General features: G+C 37.4%; 1 protein-coding gene across 1 annotated transcript; it reads left to right on the top strand.

The window, feature by feature from the left end:
• The first annotated feature begins 9,044 nt into the window (after positions 1 to 9,044).
• LOC145469238 (uncharacterized) lies at positions 9,045 to 10,736 on the top strand. Its single transcript, XM_081452927.1, has 3 exons — positions 9,045 to 9,106; positions 9,407 to 10,205; positions 10,449 to 10,736. Exons 1-3 carry the CDS (start codon positions 9,045 to 9,047, stop codon positions 10,734 to 10,736), a joined length of 1,149 nt encoding a protein of 382 aa, XP_081309053.1.
• The last annotated feature ends 13,332 nt before the right edge of the window (positions 10,737 to 24,068 follow it).

The following is a 24,068-nucleotide window of genomic DNA, read 5'->3' as shown; positions in this document are numbered from 1 at the left end:
GGCCTGCGCCATAGATGCAGACTGCGCAGTAAAAAAGGATGGGCAGAATTCGGTTATTTCAAAATGGTTGCTTCCAGAGCTCTCGTTTTCCGACCGCTGGTCGAGGGGAACGAAGACTTTGGGAACGAGATTGCCTCTGTGTCAAAAGTTTTGAGACAAGAGAAACATAACTCTTGCTCACGAATAACTCATGTTGGGTTAGTGGTTTTAGCTGGCCCACTGCAGGCCATGATCAGTCAGAAAAAAATCAGTCAAGCCAAATGCAAGGTTTATTATCACGTGTATTTTAATAAAAAAAAAATCTACTAATTAGTTTAACTCTTTTCCTGACTGCGCTCTGTTCACCATTATCTATATGAAACAGTATATATAACAGTATACAACTATATAACAGTAACTTCGTTTTTGCTATTAGTAGGTGGCTAAGTATTTAAATAATTCGTAAGAAATTGAAAGGGATGCAGTTCAGGATGAGAGGCATTACATCAGAATCCGGAAAATGCGTTTGTACACTTGCTAATTAGTTAGACGCAATGAAACGTTTCCATATAAACGTGTATAAAGTTACACTTTGTTTGAAGGGGGTGGGGACAATTTTTACTCACGAAAATTAAGGCATGAACCAGGCCTATAAATTACGGTCTAGAGAAGGGTCACAAATTAGTCCAATACTCTGGTTCAAGTCATACCCTAAGATTCTTTAGTAGAATTCTACTACTATACTAATGAAAATGCTGTAATCTGATTGGCTGAGCCACTGCACACTATCATGCATTAGTGTGCAGTAGCTTGGTTGGTCGACAACATTGCAACGTTTCCTCGATTCTACGAAGTTTTCAAAGAGCATTCAGAAACAAATGGATAAACAAAATTCCTGAGAAGACTAAAAGGAGGGTATTTACGTGCGGTTTCTTGAATTAAAAAAGGTCGAAATGTTTGAAAGATACTGATAAGCGCGCGTATACAACTGCAAATGTCAAACTGACAATTAATTCAGTCCGCGCGAATTCCCTAAAGCGAGAAGTTTAACACTAAGACCAGAAATAATTAGAACCGTTACTTGAAAGAAATTTCAGTTAGAATTCTACTAAAATAATTAGATTACTCGCCCTCGATTTCTATTTAACAATTAGATTACGAGCTCGAGATTTCAAAAAATCTCTTATTGAAATCCTCCTCGCAGACACTTCGAAAGAAGTGGCCGTCAATTTGTTAACACGGGCACACTACTACGCTACTCATTATCTATCGATCACAAAGTAGCTAGTGAGAAGCGTAGCCAATCAGAGAACGGTATTCGTGATAGAACGCTAGTAGATTTATACTAAGAGGCGATATTTGATTCGGCCTACGGCCTCATCAGCTATCAACTCGTAGAAATCTCGAGCCCATAATGTAATTGTTAATTAGAGTTCAAGCACATTAAGGTCTGGATCATAGCAAATAGTTGATTCATGAAAATGTCAGTGGAACAAAATTTAGCAGTTCTGCCTACTTAACCTCGTCAACATTTTCAAGTGTACCCAACATTTGAGGAATTGGTGGTGGTTGACAAAGAAGCAGGTCAACCATTTCGGTCCTGTAATGTTTGGAATTAGCGTATCCCTCGTTTTGCGATGGTCGAAGGTCACTAATTTCCCCCAAAAACCTACACCACTCTTTAATACGAAATCAAGTACACTCCATTCTAAACGTAATTAAAAAAAGCCTGCGTTATTGACCAACAAGAGTGGAAGTCTATGCCAATTCGATTTCACCGACATGTAAAAAAGGAGTCCAATTTAGTTTTTAGCAGAAGAAAATATACATGTCAGCTTAGTAAAACAATTCAGGATAACCATAACCCGCGTGACTACTCAGGTTCTGCTGTTTTCCGTTAAATTCTTGATCCAGGCCTTAAAGGGCTTGAGAGGGAATAGTTTGACTGTCTGCATGACATTCCCAATCCGTATCGTTGTAGTTCCAAAGGAACTCTACGGTTTCGGGAATATCATGCAAGGTAACCAAAAACACTCTCGGTCTTCCTGAATTTTTTTAACGCTACGAAGGGTCTCAAATTTGCGTGGTTTCGAGAGTGGTTGATCAGTGCCCCCCAAGTCGGCCCGGTTTCTTCGTTTCCTTGGTAGGGATCGATCCTAAAAACAAAATATAAAACAAATAATGCGCATTATTAAATCGTGTATACTTGTATTTCAGCCGTGGCTATAGGTTTAATTAGTCTTGACTCATATAGACAAATTGATCAAACTCGTTTCATTTTTCAAGTTACCATTAATTATACTAAGGGTCGCGATGGTTGTTGAGATAGCTCTGTTAATGAAACGCCTTTTGAAGATCTTACGTCAAACAAGGTACTTACGCAATTTGGCGGCCTCCATTTTCAATGACCATCAGAGTGCAAATTTTGCCCTCCCTGGCGTATTTCTCCTCGCGCGTGGCCGCTTCTACCAATGAAACATGCTCCCCTTGATATTCTACCACTATTTCGCCCCTTTCGATGTCGCGGTTTGCAAACGCACAGCGACCTGCCCCTCTGGGGTCACTGGGAACATCATGGATCTGTAAAATGAAAGAATGGGATAAATATTCAGGAAGATGACAAAACATGTTAGTAAAAACATTAAAAAAACCTTGTTTGACTCGGGAAACTTCGTATACAGCCTTAGCTTCGTTTAGAAATCTTCGGAATAGCTTTCATGACTTTCGATATTCTTTGGATGTTTCTCTGTAACCTTGGGAAATATTCTAAATTTTCGGTTGCGTTTAGGCAAACTTGGCCAATCTTTGTTGAAAAAAATCGGATGGCCTCCCGTGATATTCGGAAGCCTTCCAGTGGTTGTTATTCATCTTCGGAATACTTCGGATTATGTTGGAAAAGTGATCTCATATCATTCGCAAGTAAATTATATATGGTATTGCCTCCTTGGTTTGTATGGTACATGTAATAAATAGCTATCGCTGTTAAAAAAAAAAAAAAAAACCCTTGAAAAATCTTTTGCTTTGGTTGGTAAAATAAAACTCACCTCTATCGGGGGTAATGGTGGAGGATTTGCGGCTATGTATTTTTGAACCCGTTGTTGGGTGTCACGCCCACCAAATTCATATCCTGGGCGAGTCCGACGAGCGCGGCGGAGTTTAAGTCCTCGGTATCCGCGAACGTGGTTGCTCATCTCTGTCCTCACTTGCCATCCCTTAAGTTGACTGTGAGTCGAAATGGCGTTTTTCAGTTGCTGTAAAAAAAAAAAAAAAAAAAAACGCGTTAAATGTGCAAATAGTGTCCCCAATTAGTTTCTTTCTATAGCTAAATACTCTGATCTTTGACGTGATTCATTCATTCAAAAAAATATCTATTTCATTCTCTTCACTCTTGTTTGAAACATAGAATCACAGACCTATAAACGAAGCAAATTTTAAAGCAATGATCGCAGCAAAATACTTACTCTGTTAAAACTGTTTCTCTTCGTTAAAAACTTTGTTTGGCCGCTAACACTGTCGTTGTCCGTCCACACTCTAACCGCGCTTTCGCAGGCCTCGAAAATCTCGGCCGTGGACACAAAGTTACCCGGGCTTTGCTCCACGCAAGAAGACAAAAATTTAACTAGAAGTGGACATTTAACCCCTCTTTTGTGCTTAAGCATTACCCTGCGGACTTTTACGAAGGACCTCTCTGCTCCTTAATGGCAAGATAGGTTACATACAAGTGCCAATGAATATTTTCCCACAGAAACTTCACATGGGCCTTAAATTTATTCAAAAGCACGGGAATTTGTGGCTAACACGGGTTTCGTGTTCCATTTGGTCGGGGTGGAGTAACTCCAAGAGAAACTCTTTTTCGTTGCTATGCAGTCTCTCTGGGAACGCATTCATTTTTGATACAGACCAGTTTGTTGTTTTTTGGGTCCGTTTCCGAGTACCGAGTGTCTTTGTTCAACCAGCTGATTCAACTCCTGCTCGCTTAAATTCGAGGCCCGGCAAAAAACTTAAGCTCGAAATTTGGTAGCTCACAGGAATAATATTTCTCGTCTCCGGAAGAATTATTAGATTTTTCCATATTTAAGGAGAAGAAAAATAGGAATTATGTTTTACGAAGTGTCAACATCGATGGAAAAAATTTGCCGGGAAGTACCCACTAGGGCAAATGAGTCGAGCGTATTAGCCAATCTTAACACTTGTAGACTGGCGCGAGTCGCACTGCGGTCTAAAATATGGCGGTTGTTGAGTGCATAGAGGTTTCTAGTGCGAGTAACTTTACGTCAGTCCGGGTGGGCCGGAGATAAATTTGTTCGGATTTTTTAGTTTTATCGTTCCATCTCCCAGAAAACACCAAACAGGAACCTCTTGAGAGACTCGATAGTAAGAACAAAACAAGTTTTTCGCAGAATAGCCGAACGTACAAGTAAGCAGTAAGCAAAAGATGGAGAAAGGTCAGAAGTCTACAAAAACGTTTATAGTGGTAAGTATTTATCCATAAGTCTGTCATTAAATATTCATATCCAGAAGGGCGCCCATTATGCTATTTATTTGCCGTCTTTAACTTTTGAGAGGTTCTGAAGCGAGATTGTTTTTATTCAGTCTTGTGGTCTGGGTGATTCCCTGCTGTATCGATTTACGTAATTTTAATAAGTAAATACTGTTACAGTGCAACTTACTCAAGGGAAAGAAATTCCGTAATATGTTTTACTTAGTCGAGAGTTCACTTTAACAAGGTAAATTAATAAAAGTTTCTCATCTCTGTTATTCCAGAAAAATTTATAGTGATGACGATCACTCTCGAACTCTAAACACTCGATATTTTTTTCAACATTTTTTTGTTATATCAATTTGTACTGATATGTGCGGAGTGGTACCTGACCCCCGGGGGGAGGGGGAGATTTCAAGGCACTTTAGTTTGCCGTCATTAAGTTATGCTGGCAAAGAGCTTTTATTTAATATGATGACAGTTAAGCCTGAATTCATCCACAGGTGGCCCAGAGATTCTAGTATCATTTCCTTTTTGCACTAGATGAAGTGTGGAGTGCGGAACTTGATAAGCACTGCTTACATGACTCTATTAGGCACCAGCTGTTATTGGGCTGTTCGGACCTGGTTTTCAAAACATCAGGTATATATCGTCATATATCAGTGGCTAGAGCAGAAATTGCTTGTAATAAGCTCTTGATCGATTACCGAGAGGCTGTTTCGCATGCTAAAATATGACCTTTTAATGAAAAAAGAGGAAAAACCAGAGTGATGATAGGTTGCAGAGGCATGAGTTTTACACTGAAAAGAATCGGTGAATTTTGACAAGATAGAGCAGAAACTGCTGGTAATAAGCTCTTGATCGATTACCGAGATGCTGTTTTGCAGGGCAAAATATGACCTTTTAGTGGAAAAAGAGGCAAAGCCAGAATGATAATAGGTTGCAGAGGCATGACTTTCACACTGAAAAGAGTTAGTGAATTTTCACAAGAGATATCTACCAGCAGTTTTGAAAAAGGGGTCTGTCAATTGTGCTGTGAAGTTATTTTTGTTGGTAAACTTTTCCAACCAGTTTGACTTGATTAATAGTCTTTTGGATTTTCTTGTTTTCATTTTCAATTTGAGTCTGGTTTTTCTAGATGAAGGTAGGGGCTGTAGATCATAAACATGCCACACTGTCAAAATCAAACTGGTTTGTTATAAAGTTGAAGCCAAAGGTAAATTTTGTAAGCACAACGGGGTTACTATAATGTACTGATCTTACCTCTCCAAGCCGACGGGCGGGTCAACCCTACATGGGCTCAGACAGTGACTTAATCTGAGTGCAAAAGGACATGTTGTTTTACAGGAAATGCATGACATGGAAACATAGAGCCATTACAATTGCACTTTTCCTTGAAGTTTTGAAAAACGCATACCTAATTTTACTCCGCGAGCTGTACTGAAATCGATGCCGCAGGTATCGATTTCAGCTTAGCGTAGCACATTATTTTCCAGGGAGGACTCCGTTACCGGAAAGTCTGGAGACATCTACAGGAGTGTGGCTAATTGTGGATACCTCTTTGGGGTCCCTGGCCCTTAATCCAAGGGGGTGGGGTCGGTTTGAACTTGTGTCCATAGTCTCAAGTCAGTCTGAGCGCTGGGTATGTACTAAGCTGTCCGACGTGACACAACCCTTAAAGTGCCCGGAATTTCCCAAAGCTGAGTGGGTTTATTGCCTTGGCAGAAGGTTCCACTATTGTAATGAGGGGGGGGGGCTGATATGTGCGGAGTGGTACCTGACCCCCGGGGGGAGGGGGAGATTTCAAGGCACTTTAGTTTGCTGTCATTAAGTTATGCTTGCAAGGAGCTTTTATCTGATATGATGACAGTTAAGCCTGAATTCATCCACAGGTGGCCCAGAGATTCTAGTGTCATTTCCTTTTTGCACTAGATGAAGTGTGGAGTGCGGAACTTGGTAAGCACTGCTTACATGACTCTATTAGGCACCAGTTGTTATTGGGCTGTTCGGACCTGGTTTTCAAAACATCAGGTATATATATATATATGTCTGGATTTATGAAAACCGTGTTAAAGACTTTGCACCAAAATAGCGGGCATGTTTTTGGAAAATCGGTCAGAAAGTGTACATAAATATGGCCATGTCGTACTGAGAGTGCTATCTACCTCGTGTACTCTTAATAGAATCCATACCATGCCTATACAAGCTTTTGAAGTCGCTGCAAATGAGTCCAACGGGCCAAACAAAGCTAAATTACAGCTTAAATTGATCATTTGACTCGCGGCACTAATTTAGGCAGGCTTAACCTCTGAGATTCCACCTAAATGACCTCACTATGTCTTTACTGAGGCTTAAATTAGCCAATCATGGTAACAAGAGCATGATAAGAAGTGGAATCGGTTATTTACCTCTATATTTCAGCGAAAAAGTAGCCTTTACGTGACATTTAATTTCAATAATTTTGCCTGGACTCGCAAAAACATAGCCACAGAATTTGACTTGTCACTGATAATCTTGATACAATTGTGCTCTAGAGCTAGCTTTCCACAGGGCTTATCGTAGCGCAAATAACAGCAAATAACTCTTCTGGGTAGTATAACAGATGGCGGTACGAGCGCACTTTACCAAAAAACGGCCACCAACGGCCTCTCCTGACCAAAAAATGCTCACGCAGGCCCTATTTCGAAAAGTGCATTTTCAGGCCTCTCTGAGCAACTTCATGGAAAGCCCTCTCCTGAGCTCATTTTATGTCTCCCAGCCCCCCTGAGAATCAAAAATGCTTCTCCATCTGCTCATCCTGGAGTCACCATTCACTGTTTCCAATCTATTTTTCCTCACCCAACGGCTTCTCCTGAGAGCAAAAACACGTTTCACAAAAAACAAAAATTACTTAAAGAGAAAACTATATATATAACTGTAATAGTATGAATAAGTATAATGAGAATAATATGAAAAATATAAATTATAAGAATAAAAAATTATCTAGCCATATTATAATGGAGATGAATAAATCCGAATTGAATAAATTGACAAAAGAACAATTAGTTGATCTATTGTTAAAAGATCAACAAAGATCGAAAAAACCTATTCCAGTACCACGAAAAAGCGTGAAGCAGATGGTACATGATTACCAGGAAAATATAATTGCGCCACCTCTTGAGTTTAGCGATAAACCAGTTCCAAAACCTCGAACAATTAAACCTGTTCCAGAACCAAGAACAAGAATAGTGGAATTACCTATTGGTGCTATGTTTAAGATAGAAAAACCAGTAGCTAAACCTCGTGTTAAATCTAAAAGACCAATACCAGCACCGAGAACTAAAATAACGCCCATTAAGCTGGCTTTGAAAGATGCTGTTGAAACATATGAGATTGGTTTGAAAAATAAAAGTGATCCGCTGGTTCAGCTGCAAAATACTAGACAAGCAATTAATCATCATTTCATTAAATCTCACTTGGTAAAAAATAAAAAAAAATTAAATTTTATGAGTCCATGAAAATGACTTTCATCAAAGAAGTACCTGATAATGAACAAAATGATGATGATGTTGAAGTTGAAATTGATGCTGCCGGTGGTGAGCATTATTTGAAGCATAAAGCTGCTCACTTCAATAGTAAAGCCAAGACTGTTACTAACACCATCGATTCAAATCAGCAACTGAAAATTACCCAGGAAGAGATTTTGAAAAAGATCGCACAATGGCTATCTGAAGGATCTGGATGGATAATCGATAAAATTGATAACCATTATTTGAATATTATCAAATATAGACCGATGAAGGGGAAATCATATATCCAGCTTCCAAAAGGGTTGAGAAACTCATCGAAAGGCCTCATCAATATGACAAATAAGGATAATGAATGAATACTTTCGCTGGTGTCATATCAGGCATATTAATCCTCAAGAGAAATCATAAGTTAGATTATTCTAATGTTGAATTTCCTGTTAAATCAATGATTTCAATAAAATTGAAAAACAGAATAGTATCCGAATAAATGTCTTCGGTTATGAAAACAAACAAGCTTTCCCAATTTATGTTTCAAAGGAAAAGTTTAATGATAATTTGAATTCATTATTGATAACTGAAAATGAAAATGAACATTATGTGCTGATCAAAGACTTCAACAGATTTATGTTTAATCAAACGAAACATGAGCATAAAAAACACCTTTGTATGCACTGGCTTCACTGTTTCAGTTCAGAAGATAATCTAACTAAACATGAAACTGAATGTCTTGTAATTAATGGTAAACAAGCTATTAAAATGCCAGAGAAAAAGTAGTGTTTAAAAATTATCATAGAGAGTTACAAGCACCATGTTTTATTCATGCTGATTTCGAGGCCATCACTGAAAATGTAGATTCATGTAAACCAAATGATAATGATTCATATACTGAAGCTTATCAAAAACGTACCGATTGTGGGTATGGTTATAAAGTAGTTTGTGCATATGATGATAAATATACTAAACCTGTCCAGTATTATCGTGGACCAAATGCTGTGTATAAGTTTATGGAAAAGATGCTTGATGAGGTCAGATATTGTTAAAATACAATCAAATATAAGTTCAATAAACCAATTAAGATGACTTCTGTTGATAAAGAGAATCTTAAAAATGCTGATGAGTGCCATATTTGTGGTAAAAAGTACATTGAAGACGATGCGAGAGCAAGAGATCATTGCCATGTGACAGGTAAATACCGTGGATCAGCTCAGGAAGCTTGTAATCTGAATTTTCAATTAACTGACAAGATACCAGTTATATTTCATAATCTGAGGGGATATGACAGTCATTTTATCATGCAGCAGATTGGTCAGATAGCTAAAAATAAGACCTACACTAATAAGAAATGAGAGAAAAAAGAAATGAAGATTAATGCAACTCCAAATAATATGGAAAAATATATGGCTTTCATGCTTGGTTATAATCTTGTTTTTATTTATAGTTTTCAGTTTATTAGTTCTAGTCTTGATAAACTAGTGAGTAATCTACCAAGAGAATCATTTAAATATACATCTGAAGTTTTCAAGGGAAAAGCGCTTGATCTGATGTCAAAGAAAGGTGTCTATCCCTATGACTACATGGGTTCACTTGAAAAGTTTGATGAAACCAAGCTGCCAACAAAAGATCAATTTTATAGTATTCTGAATGATGAACATAGATCTGATGATGACTACAAGCATGCTAAACGTGTTTGGAAAGGATTTAATCTCAAAAATATGGGTGAGTATCATGATCTATATTTGATGTCTGATATTCTGTTACTAGCAGATATGTTTGGAAATTTCAGGAAAACATGCTTGGAATATTATAAGCTCGATCCAGCTCATTATTTTACTTCTCCTGGATTATCATGGAATGCTATGTTGAAAATGACTGACATTAAACTTGAACTGATGAGTGATATTGATATGTTTCAATTCATTGAAAAAGGCATGCGTGTAGGAACAAGTTATATCGCTAACAGATTTGGTGAGGCAAATAATAAATATATGAAATCATATGATGGAACAAAATCTTCAAAATACATCACTTTTTTGGATGCAAATAACCTCTATGGTTGCGCTATGAGCCAGCATCTTCCAACCGGTAAATTCAGATGGATGAATCAAAAACAAATTGATAAATTAGATCTCAGTAAATACACAGATGATAGCAAAACAGGTCTTATTCTTGAAGTTGATCTTGAATGTCCTCATAAGCTTCATGACCTGCATAATGATTTTCCATCAGCTCCTGAACAGGTAAAAGTAACAGAAAATATGCTTTCAAAATATTGTCAACAAATAAAAGACAAATTTAATATTTCAACAGGGCAGGTTCATAAATTGATACCCACACTAAGCAGTAAACAAAAATATGTTCTCCACCACAGGAATCTCCAGTTATATCTTGATTTGAGATTAAAACAAGTAACCAAAATTCATTTTGTATTAAAACTCAATCAATCACCCTGGTTGAAGAGCTATATTGATTTCAACACACAGAAACGAACAAATGCTAAAAATTCGTTTAAAAAAGACTTCTTCAAACTTATGAATAACTCGGTATCTGGTAAAACAATGGAAAATGTACGAAAACGAGATGATGTCAGACTTATTACTAATGCAAAACAGCATACTAAGCTAGCAAGTAAGCCTACGTATGTGTCATCGAAAATCTTCAATAAAAATCTGGTTACCGTGCATAAAATCAAAGAGGCACTGATCTTGAATAGACTTGCTTATGTGGGTATGTGTATTTTAGACCTAAGTAATGAAGACTTTGATGTATGATTTCCACTATAATTTTATCAAACAAAAATATAAATCGAAAGCCAAGTTATTATTAACTGACACTGATAGTTTAACCTATGAAATTCGAACAAAAGATGTGTACATGGATTTTAGGAAGAATAAAGACAAGTTTGACAACAGTGATTATCAAGAAAACAGCAAATTCTATGATAGAACAAACAAGAAGGTAATCGGAAAGTTCAAGGATGAAGCTGCTGGTCAAAAATAACAGAATTTGTTGGTCTTCGAAGTAAAATGTACTCTTACATCAAAGAGAATGGAGAAAATGGTAAAACCGCGAAGGGAATCAAAAAAAGCGTCATCAAAAAGAGTATCAATCATGCTGATTACAAAAATACTCTCTTCAATAATCAGCGAATGTATCATAAGATGAAGACAGTCAGATCTAACTGTCATCAACTGGGTAGTTATGAGGTGAATAAAGTATCACTATCATGTTTCGATGATAAAAGATATCTTCATGATAATGTTATTAATTCTTATGCTTATGTCACCGATTGATTCAATTAAATCAGCAGTAACTTCGGTTGAAGTTTTTGGTTCATCAATCAATTCATTCTCCAATGTTGGAAGATCTTTGGTGATATTCAAATTTCTTTGGTGCAGTCTAGTGCTAAGGTGTTTGTATTTACCCGTCATCTTATAATTGTTATTGTTTAAACAAACAGTACAGTACCACGGTGGATTATATTTCATCATTATTGGTGTAGATAATTTTTGTGGCGTCGCGTGACATATTGACCTTTTTCATGTTTATTTCCAACGCGTTAGAAACACATCATGTATCCGCGGGACTTTCCCTCGGAAATGAGTCAGCTATTCTATTGTTAGCCTGTGGTGTAAATTATTTCTTACGCGTAAGAAACATATCCGCTGGACTTTCCCTAATCGTTCTCACTTTATTTCTTACGCGTAAGAAACATATTCAGTTGTTTTTATAGACATAATAATCTCTTCAGTTTCTTCCAAAATGATTTTTTTTTTTTAAAAACAAAGTAGAACCTTTTATTCGGAAATTTACTTGATACAAATGAGTATACTTCATACTTGTTCATACAATATTGATACATAATTTTATCTATTCTATTAATATGAGTCAATCATGGGAAACAAGTCAATCAAGCCAAAGTATAAGCCAATCGAGCCAATCGAATCAATCAAGCCAAAGTATGAGTCAATCGAGTCAATCAAACCAAGGTATAAGCCAAAGTCTAAGTCAATCAAGCCAATCAAGTCAGAGTTCAACCTGGGATTCTCAATCTTCGGGTGAAGAATGGTTACCATCTGATTACGAAGAAACTGATTCAGACAAAAAATACTTGGAGATTAAACAATATATATTATTGGTGATGGAATTGAGTGAAACAAATAAGTTTGATTGTGGAAATATCATCCACGAAGAACTGATCAAATTGGACTACATAGATTGTCCATTTTGTGATGAAGAATTACAGCAACCTACAATTAAAATAATTCCTTGCTGTGAAAAAGAAGACATTATCAATAACAAAGGCACAAATATATTCCGTAATTGTGGTTCATTTCACAGTTATGGTACAGCGCCAGAATACGTTGATTTTTGTGAAAATAAACATAGGTTTATTAAGAAATCAGTTTACCAAAGAAAATATCATCTGGATAATATCTTAAACGATCTTTCTAGTAAAAATGGGTTTTAAATATGAGTACAAAATCATAATAGAATACATGATATTTTCCGAAAAATAGACAAGATACTGCCACAAATTAATGGTGATCGTAAACGAATGATTAACATTAATTTTATTTTGAAAAAATTTTTTGAAATCTTGGACTTACCCACTGATATAATAAAAATAACGAGGACCAAAAAATCTTTGCTGATGTATGAATATTATTGGAATAAAATAATCAGTCTTATTCAGTTGTGAACAATTTATTGTATTTACCCTCAAACTTGTCGTATAATGGACACATGTCTATTATAATTTCATCGACAACTTTGATGTAGTCTAAAAATCGTTCATTATCGAATTCTAATCCCCTAAGAAATAACCTTATGTCGGTCAATATTTTTTCATATGAAGTGTGAGCAAATTTACACATTTCAATCTTTCTCTTATAATTTTTAGCCTCGGTGAATGCGCTCAGAATAAGACCAGCACCTGATATTGTCCCAAGAACAATGCGGTTCAGTGTTTCAGCCCCCACGATTGTCCTTGTTGCTATTAGTCCAACAGATCCAATTTCACACGCGAGTTCCATTTTTTTTAAATATTTGTATGTCATCTTAAATAGCCAGTATTTTTTATGATAGTACCTGTACAATGCTTTCAACTCTGATATCTCAGCCTCGGTTAAATGTGGACTGATATGATTGAAATTGAAAATAGTCTTTGATTCTTTCATATATATGGCTTAGATATTATTAAACCGAAAAATGTACCCTTCGATTTTTCCACGAATATTATTTTATGGAATTCCAAACTATTGACGTCATAAACGTTCTTTGAATATCCAGTCCTCAGTAAATGATTTGGGCCAGGGTTTCTATTCATATTACTCAAATTTGTTGTGTACGTATTGTAATTTATCATCTGGGCTCCTTTACTCATTGAAAATTTAACGCTGCCGCCATTATTTACAATCCAAAAAAAATATTTGTTCGTTTTGATACGCCGCTGGTATTGTTTCTGTTTTATCGCTACGAACTATTTCGAAATTACTGTCCCCGATCTTCAAATCATAAGCCAATAATGGACCACCATCATTATCATTTGTGTATTTATGATAAACCCTCATCAACAAAAAATTACTTGTACCTGTGTTATGTTTAATTGCGAAAAAAATAGTAAAAGTATTCCTGGTTTGGTCAACGGGAATATTGATAGGACCCGTTTTGAAACCATATTTGATGTCGAATTCTGAATACAACAATTCTGTCCATAATGAAAAATCAGTCACAACAGCACCAAAAGATTTCACATTGTAATTGAAGTATTCTGGATCTGTTAAATAGCATATTTTTCAAAAACTCGTCCATAAAAAACTTTGTTAGCACCATCGATCAAATTTGTTAATTTCGTTTCCAAAAGATTGATTTTAGTTTGTAAGTCTCTTCTAATGAATTTCACGAGTTCGTCTTCCAGATCATTTAGTTGTTCAATAACAACGACATCGGTATTTTCATTACCATGTTGCACATTTTTTTTATCTGATAATTATTCATATTCATGTGTTCATTGAAGTTGGTTGCTTTCAAAAAATCGACATCATCAAAATCAACTGTTTTCGGAAATTCTACTTTAACAAGAAACGTCATTTTATCACCTTGTATCGTATATATCTCATCATAAACACCTAAACTGACATCATTCTGTTTTCCCTCGATTCCATAAACAACCAAATAACCACGACCCTGTGCAGGGCTGCCGGCTACACCTTGACACCTCAAATCAATGAATGTCCTTTTTGGGGCAGTTGAGGAATACTTATGCAGATGAACGATGGATCGACTGTATGTTGAAAATAATTTGGTTGATTGGCCTATATTCAATTGTGTTGAAACAACAGAAACTGACACTTTATCCATAATTGGAGGAATAAATTCAATTGCTAATGTGTACTCTCCTTGTGGAAGCACAAAAACGTTAAATCCAAGTTGGGACGAATACCAGTTTTGCGCTCTTTTTCCCACTCTGAAACTGTAAACCTTCTTGTTGATGTCATGAGGAGAGGCAGCATAATCTTGTATTCCATCAACAATTATATTGTTTTCACACAAAGATTCATTAACATCATCCATAAGGTATTGGAAAACATCTTTTCTACTGTTAGAATTAGTGATGTGTGATTCATTTATTTTTTTATTGACGCAATCGATATTTGTTGCAGAATTGTTGTTGTTCTCTCAGTGGTTAAGTTGATAATTTTATTATTGTTCATATTCAAATCACTAGTCATTGATTTTGAACCATCAAGCGGTAATGAATTCTTTTATCCACTACTAATTTTCGATACTTCAACATCCACATATTCTTTTGAAGCAGCGTTATCTTTTGTTACTGGCGGTTTCAAATTGATGATTTTGTTATTCCCCATATCAAGATCAACAGTCATAGAATTTCCACTGTGAATATTCAATTTTTTATTATCCACTTGTTCAACGTTATCTGATAATTCAGACAATGCTTGATTTGTCCATTGATGTTATTCAGAAGAGCCGTATCAGCGTTGTCAACATAAGCCTTGTTGGTTTTATCTGCAATAGCAATATCTTGTTTTGCATTTTCTGTGTCAGCATATTTTTTGGGAACAAGATCATCATCATCATGTAACCCATCATAATACGGTTCTGAATTTTTAATCACTGCTCCTTTCAAATCAAAATGATTACCATTTTCATCTTTCTTCAGAAATTTATCATTCAAATACTCTTTGTTAACAGCACTCTTGAGATCTCTGGCTCTTGTGTTGTAATCATCATCAACCTTGTGATCATCAGGTGTGTCCAAGTTGAACGTTTTCTTATTTTGTAAATCATAATTGCCATCAGAAGTTACTTTAAAACTTTTTCCAGAGTCTCCTTTTTCACCCTTCACTATTACTGTTTCAAGTGAGGCAACTTCACCTGACCAGCCTAATATTCCGTTCGAGTAAGACACATACAATTGAGTTATATTATAAAATACGATTTCTCGTTGAAATTTTTGGCAGTAAATTTTCGTGGTTTATCTATGTACAGGAAGCTGTATGGATCATTGGTAGCTTGCTCATACAACTTTTTGTCAACGTTGTTTTCACGGCATAAGAGTGATTTTTCATTTGCTGATGGAAATTCGTATATACAGAAGTGGCTACAGTTAAGTCTAATATCCTTTGGAGTTTTATAATAGCTCTGACTTAGATATATCACACTGCAATTCTTATGTCTTCCTGTTATGAAATAATCGATTAATGGGGCTTGGTTCTTTTCACAAACAAAGCCGTCAAATATGACTAACTTTTTATTTTCGCCATTCATTTCTGATACAGGTTTTATTTCATCATTGCTAACTTCCAATATATTACAACCGACTTCTTTACTTATTGGTGTGAAAGTCTTCATCAGATATTCATATTTTGATTGTTCGAGATTTTTCGCATATAGATAACATTTATCGAAGTACAATAAATTCATTATCACATGAAGCAATGAATTCGTTTTTCTTGAGCCTGATGGGCCACAAATTAGCATCCGAAAGCAACGGTCAGGCACAAATTGGTATAACTGTTTATAGTTACCGACATCCTCTTTGATATCATAATTTGGTATTTTCATATTATATCAGTATATAATTTTAGTACTACGGTGTTTTATCCAATGTAATATCATAATGAGTTTACTAAAGTGGAAAGAAATTGCGAAAAAGAAATCTGAACTGGGAAATAAAATCGATTATGTTCGTAATACGATATTACAAAGTGATATTGATAAACAGACAAGTCATAAATCTTTCAGTAAGATGTTCAAACCGATTACAACCAAATTAGATGATGTTGTGGCTAGTAATTTGAAAATACTACCAATGAGGCGAAGGACGAAGAAGAAGGAAGGTGTACCAGGTTATGGTACTGCTGGTTTTCAGTGTCACGCAATTCAAAATAGATCAAAATAAAAATTAAAACCGGTCAATAGATAAAGTCCAGAATCTGGGAAATGAAAGAAGGTAAATATGCAAAGACTCTCGCCAAAATTCTGGTCACAGCAATTTTTCTTATGCGAGATATGCGAAGAAATTTTTTACCCAAATTTATAGAGATTTGTATGGAGACGCCATGCTGGTGCCCATCCGTATGGGCACTAACATGGCGGCCGGAAACCAACAGAAACATCTGACACTGAGTTTTGCTACAAAAGCGTGAATTTATCCCTCGAGGAACTCTAAAACATTAAAATAATACATGAACTGTTCAGATAGCCAAGTTCCCCGAAATAAGTCACTTTTTTAACCATCATTACAGCTCTCCAGGCCGTCATGTAAATGCCGCGTCACGCAAAAGCTTAGAAATTTAAGCGTAGTGTATCACAAAACCAAGAACCCATTCGGAGCGAAAATGTGTATGAATATTAGTTTTCAGCTGCTCTTATGCATCATTTAAGTAAAATCTCAAGAAGGTCAATAGTTTTGTAGTTCGAATTTTAGTGACGTCATGTGAAAACCAGCTATTAATATTGAAGATGAGGTTGAAGATATGAATCTGGGTGACTTAGGCCCGGCTCAAACGTCGAACTTTACATGTGCCGAACCTTATACCAATTTGGGTCGACCCAAATAATTAAGTTCGGCAGTTGATTCAAACGTCGAACCTTATTTAGTGGAACTTAATTGCAAAAATAAAAGAGACACTAATGCAAACGGCGGTTATTGCTGACCAAAATGGCAGAAACAGTGTGGGAAAGACGAATTGTGGAAATGAAGAGCTTGCTTTTCTTGTAAGTGCGATCAAGGAAGGTAGCACAAGTCGAAGAAGGCGACTCCAGATGCAGTTAGCCTTTGACAACTGAAGACGATTTTTGAATTTGGTTTGCCTTCTACTACTGCTTATTCCCAAAGGAACATCACAGTTCCACTGTGACGAGTCTCGTCCAGTTCAATTCGTTCCTGTCGTCGGTTTCTTCAAGATTCATTTTGTCATTTTCTCTCAAAAACATGACTCGCAGTACGCTACCGGACTGCCTGCTTTCCAACCCGCTACACTCTTATCGCTTTCAAATACGGAACACCGCAAACAGAAGTGGTTTATGCACATCAAGCGAGTATATTTTGTGCTCTCAAAGCAACAGGAACACATATCTACCCGCTCTTCCCTCCATTTTGTTCCAAAAGATCAAAACAAGCTGTGTACGCATGACGAAATGGGAAACATGCAGAACTCTGGGTAAAAATTAATTTATTTAATGTATTTGTAATGTATGCATTAGGTTCGGTACATGAAAAGTTCGACGTTTGAATCGGAGTCGCTCCGTAGTCGAACTGACCGACTGGCCATGTCGAAGTTTATTCTCGGGTCGATCCAAAGAACATGAGTCGAACTTAATTGATTCAAAATTGGGGCTATTAGGTTTGGCTCATGAAAGTTCGACGTTTGAACCGGGCCTTATTTGATCAACCTGTTTTACCAGAAAATACCAAACAAATAGTACCGAAACACCAACGTATGAAGAATCGTTGAAAGATGTTTTGGACGGTAAAAAAGAGATTTATGTTGATCCTCAATATTCGCCACAAGATTTACCTCCAGAATATGATGAGGATGAAGTACCTGATTATGAGATAGCTGATGAAGACATGGCTAACAAGAAGCTAGATGATATTGGTACAACAAATTATGATAATGTGCAAAAGATATTAAATCAGCCCGAAATGACGCCACAAAAGAGTAAAGCATATCTTAAAAATAGAAGAAGCGGAATTAAGACGCAATCAATTGAAAGGTTATCAGTCAGCTGTCACAAGACAGTTCAAAAGTGGAGCAATATCTGAAGCTGAAAGGCAAGAGAATCGGAAAAGAATACAGAATGCAAATGCTGTGTTGGGCCAGTACATAAATTATTATAAAACCAAAGTGAAATCGATGAAAGGATCTGCAATTCGAAAGAAGGGTGAAAACGTTATGTTTTTCAACGATCCCAAACAACTTCTTAAAATATTGGAGATCATCGTTGGTGAAATAGTAGCCTGCAGAGCAGGCGAGATTTTTTCGAGCGAGCGCTCACATCGTAAAAAGTTTAGCCGCCATCTTAAATTTTTCATGCAGTGGAAGACTGGGGAGAGAGAGAAGGTTTTACCAAGGGGGTGAATGATAGGCAAGAGGAAGGATAGAGGAGGGGATGGAGCGAAGAAAATCTCGCCTGCCTGAGGTCATTGTTCTTTTACGAAACTCCGTTCGCCCACGAACGGAGTTTCTGATTGGTGCGGCTTGACCCTACCTGTCAATTGTCTGTCAGTCAGTTTCGTTTCGTTCGTGCGGGTAAGAAACATAGCGAACTCTGTCGAAAGTGATGTTGTTAGTTTCGATTCCGCTCTCGAGGAATCTCTCAAGCGTTTATGTGAACTTGGAATGTCTCGCGAATTACGAACGGAGCAAAAAGACGCAATTTCCACACTGGTATCCGGAAAAGATCTGTTGGCAGTGCTACCCACGGCTTTGGGAAAAGCTTAATATTTACGTAAAATGGGATTGACTAGCCTACACGACTTCTACGGTTCGTGACATTTGTACATTTGCCGTTCTCTGTTCGGTCACTCGACCTTTCTTATCGCTTCACTCGTGTTCATGAAGGGCACTTCACGTTATGTAATAAGGAGGAATTTTAAGCGGAGTTGAGCCGTTAGATCGTGCTATGGCAAATATTTATAGGTCATAGGTCTGCATGGTTTGCGCTGTTATCTGCATGTCGACTCGTTGAGTTTGACACCGCTGTAATTTGCCATGTGTTTATGCATTGTTCAGGCTCATTTCTGTTGCAAGGTATGCTTTTAAGTCTCCATGAATTTGGTTTTGAGAGACAAAATATGAAATTTACCGTGAACATGTTGCTTACTTGCATTCTATATTGTGACGCTGGGCCCGGCTGTGATTAGAACTGTTTGCAAGCACAGTAGGTAGATCCTTATCACGGATATCATATTTGTCCTCGTACGATTTCCTTCGGAGACGCCGTAGCTTTACTTTAAGAAATTTATACGTTTGTCTAGAGACATTCTTATGTTTCTTACAGCTATCTGATCGAGCTTATGTTTCTCTTGCTGGATGTATAGGTTTATTTCTCCTTTGGTTGTTCCGGCACCACATGATTCAAATGTAGCTGTTTACGCGCAAGCTCCTGTTGACTGTTTTGCGTGTTTTATATGCCATTGTTAGGCTTAGTTCAGGCAAGACCATGGTTTCGATCCTCCATGTGGATCTCATGAGTTGCCGGTATTTCTAAAATACTCTGTACGTCTGAAGTTGCAAGCGCACCACGTACCTCTGTGAGAATGCAAGACATCCTGCGGCTTGGCGCAAACTTCTCTTGGTGTGTACCCTTGTGAGACTTCCGGTGTCGAGAAGACCTCATTTTGATTGGTTACCCGCTCATTTCCGGAAATGCAGTGAAGCGCAACTAATCAGGAGGTGTTTCGCATTTTAACGGCCTTTTCGGGCAGGCGTCTTCTCATTTTTCCCCTCCCCCATCCCCCACCGTCTAACATGGTGGTCTAACATGGCGGTCTAAAAGGCGGTCGCAAAGTTGTAACGCTAACTCGCCCCAATAAGATGCCTGCACTGCAGGCTAGTGAAATAGCAGCTGGAAACACATCAATCAAAATGAGAAATATGGGAGTTGCCATTTTAGACACGCTGTTGAAAACATCAGCAATCAACAAATCACAGTACAATAAGCTGCACAAAAATTATTTCTCAATATAATCTAACTAAATTGTATTATAATGGAACGAGAAATTGTATTATCAAGTTATTTGAACGTAAGTAGTGCGAATAATAAACCGGCCAATTTTGTAACCAATTTTGATAGACCAATTGTTTTGGACAGTAATCATGAGTATGTGATTGGTTTGAACAGAATAATAAACATGTCATTCACGTGGTTCAACGTCAATCCTGGTTACAATAATCAGAAAATAAAATACAGCTTAGATAATGGGTCATCTTGGAAAGAACTTACATTTCCAGTTGGTGTTTATAATTATGTTAATCTAAACGCGTTTTTAAAAGATGAAACTGCAATAAAAAGTGACGGCGATGAGGATGAGTATCCGATAACGTTAGAGTTTCAAACCAGCACATTCAGAGTATTAATAAAATTGAAAACAAATTACCAACTTGACCTGACTGGATCAAATTTTCATGAGCTTATTGGCTTCGACAAAGTGATTCTGAAAAATGTTAACAATTTAGAGCAAGATTGCCCAATTTGAGTCAAGACACAGATATATTAAACATACACTGTGATTTGGTTAATACCAGCCTTGTTGACGGTGTAGATACAGATAATATATAGATCTAGACAGGCCTAAAAGCGGAGCTCCTCAGTTATTTAATTGGATGTTGTTAATAGTTAAAATCATTATACATTGTAGTCACCATCTGTCTTCTCATTGGCTAAAAAAAAAAAAACTACAGTTAATTCTGGGAAACAGCGCAACCTACAGATTATTCACTATATCTGCTAGCAGATTAGTGAATAATCTGTAGGTTGCGCGCGCCATGCATGATTTTCAAGAGTAACGTCAAGTTCACGGACAGCGAAGTAAGAACATGGCTTGTCGAAAATAAACTGTGTTCGGTGCGATAATGCGTTTGTCGTTATTTTCTTTAAATCAATGTATAAGAAAACAATTATTAGATTCGGTTTTTGTGATATCCGAAATAATGAAGGGCTCGGTTAGTGTTATCAGCTTCACTTACCTCCACCTTGATTATTCCGGATATCACAAAAACCTCAGCCAATAAATTGTTTATAATCCAACTTGCATGGTATCCGCGTTGGATTACATTGTAATGCAAATAAAAAAAGCTAAGCATTAAACTTAAAGGGCTATTGGGCTGAACTGTATGCACCAAATAAATCAACGTGTGAGAAGAACAGAGAAAGGGTTTTTCTGTATTGAACACATTCCTCGTGTGTGCGGCCCCACGCATGCTATACCGAAAACCGTGGGAAAGAACGCAAAACAAGTAAGCGTGCGAGCGTGACTGTGAGCGTGACGTGCGAGCGACGAATGGCAATGCCGCGAGCCGCTAGCAGCCGTCTTCCGATGTCCGCGCTACTAGCGGCTCGCGGCATCGTTGCTCGCACGTCACGCTCACATCATGAGTCACGCTCGCGCACTTACTTGTTTTGCGTTCTTCCCCATGGATTTTCGAGGAAGAGAGAGACTGCTCGCAGTCTGGGTGATGTGATAATGAAAACGAAAATTGAGCCTTAATTCATGGGCAGATTTCAGGGGAACTTAAGAGGCCGCCCCTTCCCCCTCCCCCACGACTTTTTTCTATCTAGATCTCTTCGAACGTTCGTTGCACAAATCGTCCCATGTTGGGTCGCCGTTCACGTAGCCCTGCACCTGCACTCAGCGGATTTTCCCCTTTCGAGAGGGCCCGAGGAACACTGGGAACAAGACATTAATTTGCCGCTCGTGGCAAGTATATAACCCTGCAAAACACGTCGGATTTTACCATTTTGATCAGAGTTTTTAGGTTTCAAGTGATTTTTCCTCTTTATTAGGTATCGGAAAAATTAACGCTCAGTTATAAACATGTCAGATCATAAGCAACGTGTTCACGAAAGGTCTAACAAGATCCGCAACAGAAAAATTCGAAGTTGAACGCCATGAAATGTTGACACAAGAATAGGTACTTTCTTCAGGGCGTATCTAATCGATATTTTCGATACTCGATAGAAATCGAACGTAATCGATCGTAATCAATACTAATCAATCGATTAATATTGGAAATCGATAGAAATCGATCACTTGCGTCTTTGTGACTATCGATTTTGATCGATTTTTGTAATTAGCTATCGATTGTATCGATTTGTTCGACAATGATCGAAAAGAAAATGGACGAAGATTCTCTTTCATAAAGTTCTCAGTTTTACGCTAGAATGAGTCACAACTCACCCGAACAAATACACAGTAGTCCAAACTGAACTGATAAGCATTCCCTTTACACGGCTTTATTTAAGATTGACTATAGAATTTTTAATAAATTTTGAAACTGAAAAGGATTAAAACATGAACAACGCAACTGTTACGAAACTATCGTTTCCGCCTTCACAATTAGAGTCATACTTGTTGTTACGATATCTCGAGTCCTCTTCTCGTTCTCTTCAATTCGGTTAGTAAGCCGTTCCACAATTGTGATCCTCTAAACGTTTTCGAGAATTTACGAGAATTCGTTCTTTTATAGTGTATTTATTGGCAGATGTTAAAGATGTTGTTTGCATAAGGTTATCGTTTTGGTGGTCAGCGACTTACAAATCTAAATAAGCCCTCCGCGACCCCTCCGCGCTCCGTAAGCCACCATGCGCGCCTCCCCAGTCCCGATAAGCGCTCGAAAATTACCCTTCTAAATTCTCGGAGAACGGACGACAGTTTGCCAATTTCTACAGTAGTGACGCCCGATATTAACCACGATTCTGATGATTCTAGAGTACAAGTTTTCCTTTGTTTTGTTTGTTAGTTATCATTATTCAATACCCGTAAGTACAGCAAAGATCGATCCGAGTACACAGTACACAGCACCATAGGATTGCTGGGCTGAAATCTGCTGAAATATTGCTTTAAACAGCTTTACAACAGTGATCCTGGTGAAAAAAAAAATAAGAAAAGTAGCTTCCATTGGAGAAAGAAGTAACATCATCTTTATCAACAAAGCGGATTCGAAGGTAAGCTTGAAGGTAAATGTTACGCACTGTTATGATAACATCAGATCACGTTTTTGATTTTCGATTTCCATCGATGTGACAAAAAATTTGTGATTATCGATTTCAATCGATTAAATTGACTAATCAATCGACAAATATCGAGTACTATCGAGTATTATCGATTAATCGATTACATTTTCGATGATCGATTTCTATCGATTAGATACGCCCTGTTTCTTGAAAAGATTAAGAGGTAAGCCATCTGATATTTTTCATTGTTGATAGTGGTAGGCTTTAGGGTTGATTACAATGTTACAGTGTAAGTAAGCTTATTTTACACTAGATTTTTTATTCGGTCAGTGTAAAACGCAGACTGCGGACTGCAAACTACAGACTAAAATGTAGACTGACCATTCGCCTTAATCACAGTCCGCCATGTTGGATGCAACGTCACCATTTTTCGCATGAAAGCGAGGCCACGCGTGTTGAAACGTCATGGCTGAGTCAGCGAGTACTTGATTTCTTCAGAGTTTTGGTACTGCAATCTGGTGGACATACCGACAACAATATTTACCTGTGACAGTGACAGTGTATATTGGCTCGGGGAAGTCTACAACAACAGGAGAGGATGACAGTTCCGGTTGGACCTCCATAGAACTTTCCTCACCAGAAGCTTGGCCGAAAGTTGATGCTATGGATTAAAATGAAAAACATAAAAATACTTCTGATTATTTTACGATTTTAACCAAGGAATGTTTAAAGAGATACCGACAACAATATTTACCTGTCACAGTGACAGGGGGCGATGGCACGCTTACATCAAACAATCGCACTCGTGCACGCGGTGGTTCTCGCTTTGTCGGAGATTTTCTTTTCCTGGGTGATCTTGACCAGCGAAAAATACTCGGAACTGCATGCTTCTC

The sequence above is a fragment of the Orbicella franksi genome, chromosome 15 (genome assembly GCF_964199315.1).
Source record: "Orbicella franksi chromosome 15, jaOrbFran1.1, whole genome shotgun sequence".
NCBI classification, from domain to species: domain Eukaryota; kingdom Metazoa; phylum Cnidaria; class Anthozoa; order Scleractinia; family Merulinidae; genus Orbicella; species Orbicella franksi.
Note: the sequence above shows the minus strand (reverse complement) of the source record. Positions and strands in the feature narration are given on the sequence as shown.

Bases quoted from the DNA above. Each gene is read 5' to 3' on its own strand.
- LOC145469238 (XM_081452927.1), top strand. From the start codon at position 9,045: ATGACTTCTGTTGATAAAGAGAATCTTAAAAATGCTGATGAGTGCCAT. The intron at 9,107-9,406 runs GTACATTGAAGA...TTTTATTTATAG, and splicing joins TGCCATATTTGTGGTAAAAA to TTTTCAGTTTATTAGTTCTA. The intron at 10,206-10,448 runs GTAAAAGTAACA...TTCAACACACAG, and splicing joins TTCCATCAGCTCCTGAACAG to AAACGAACAAATGCTAAAAA.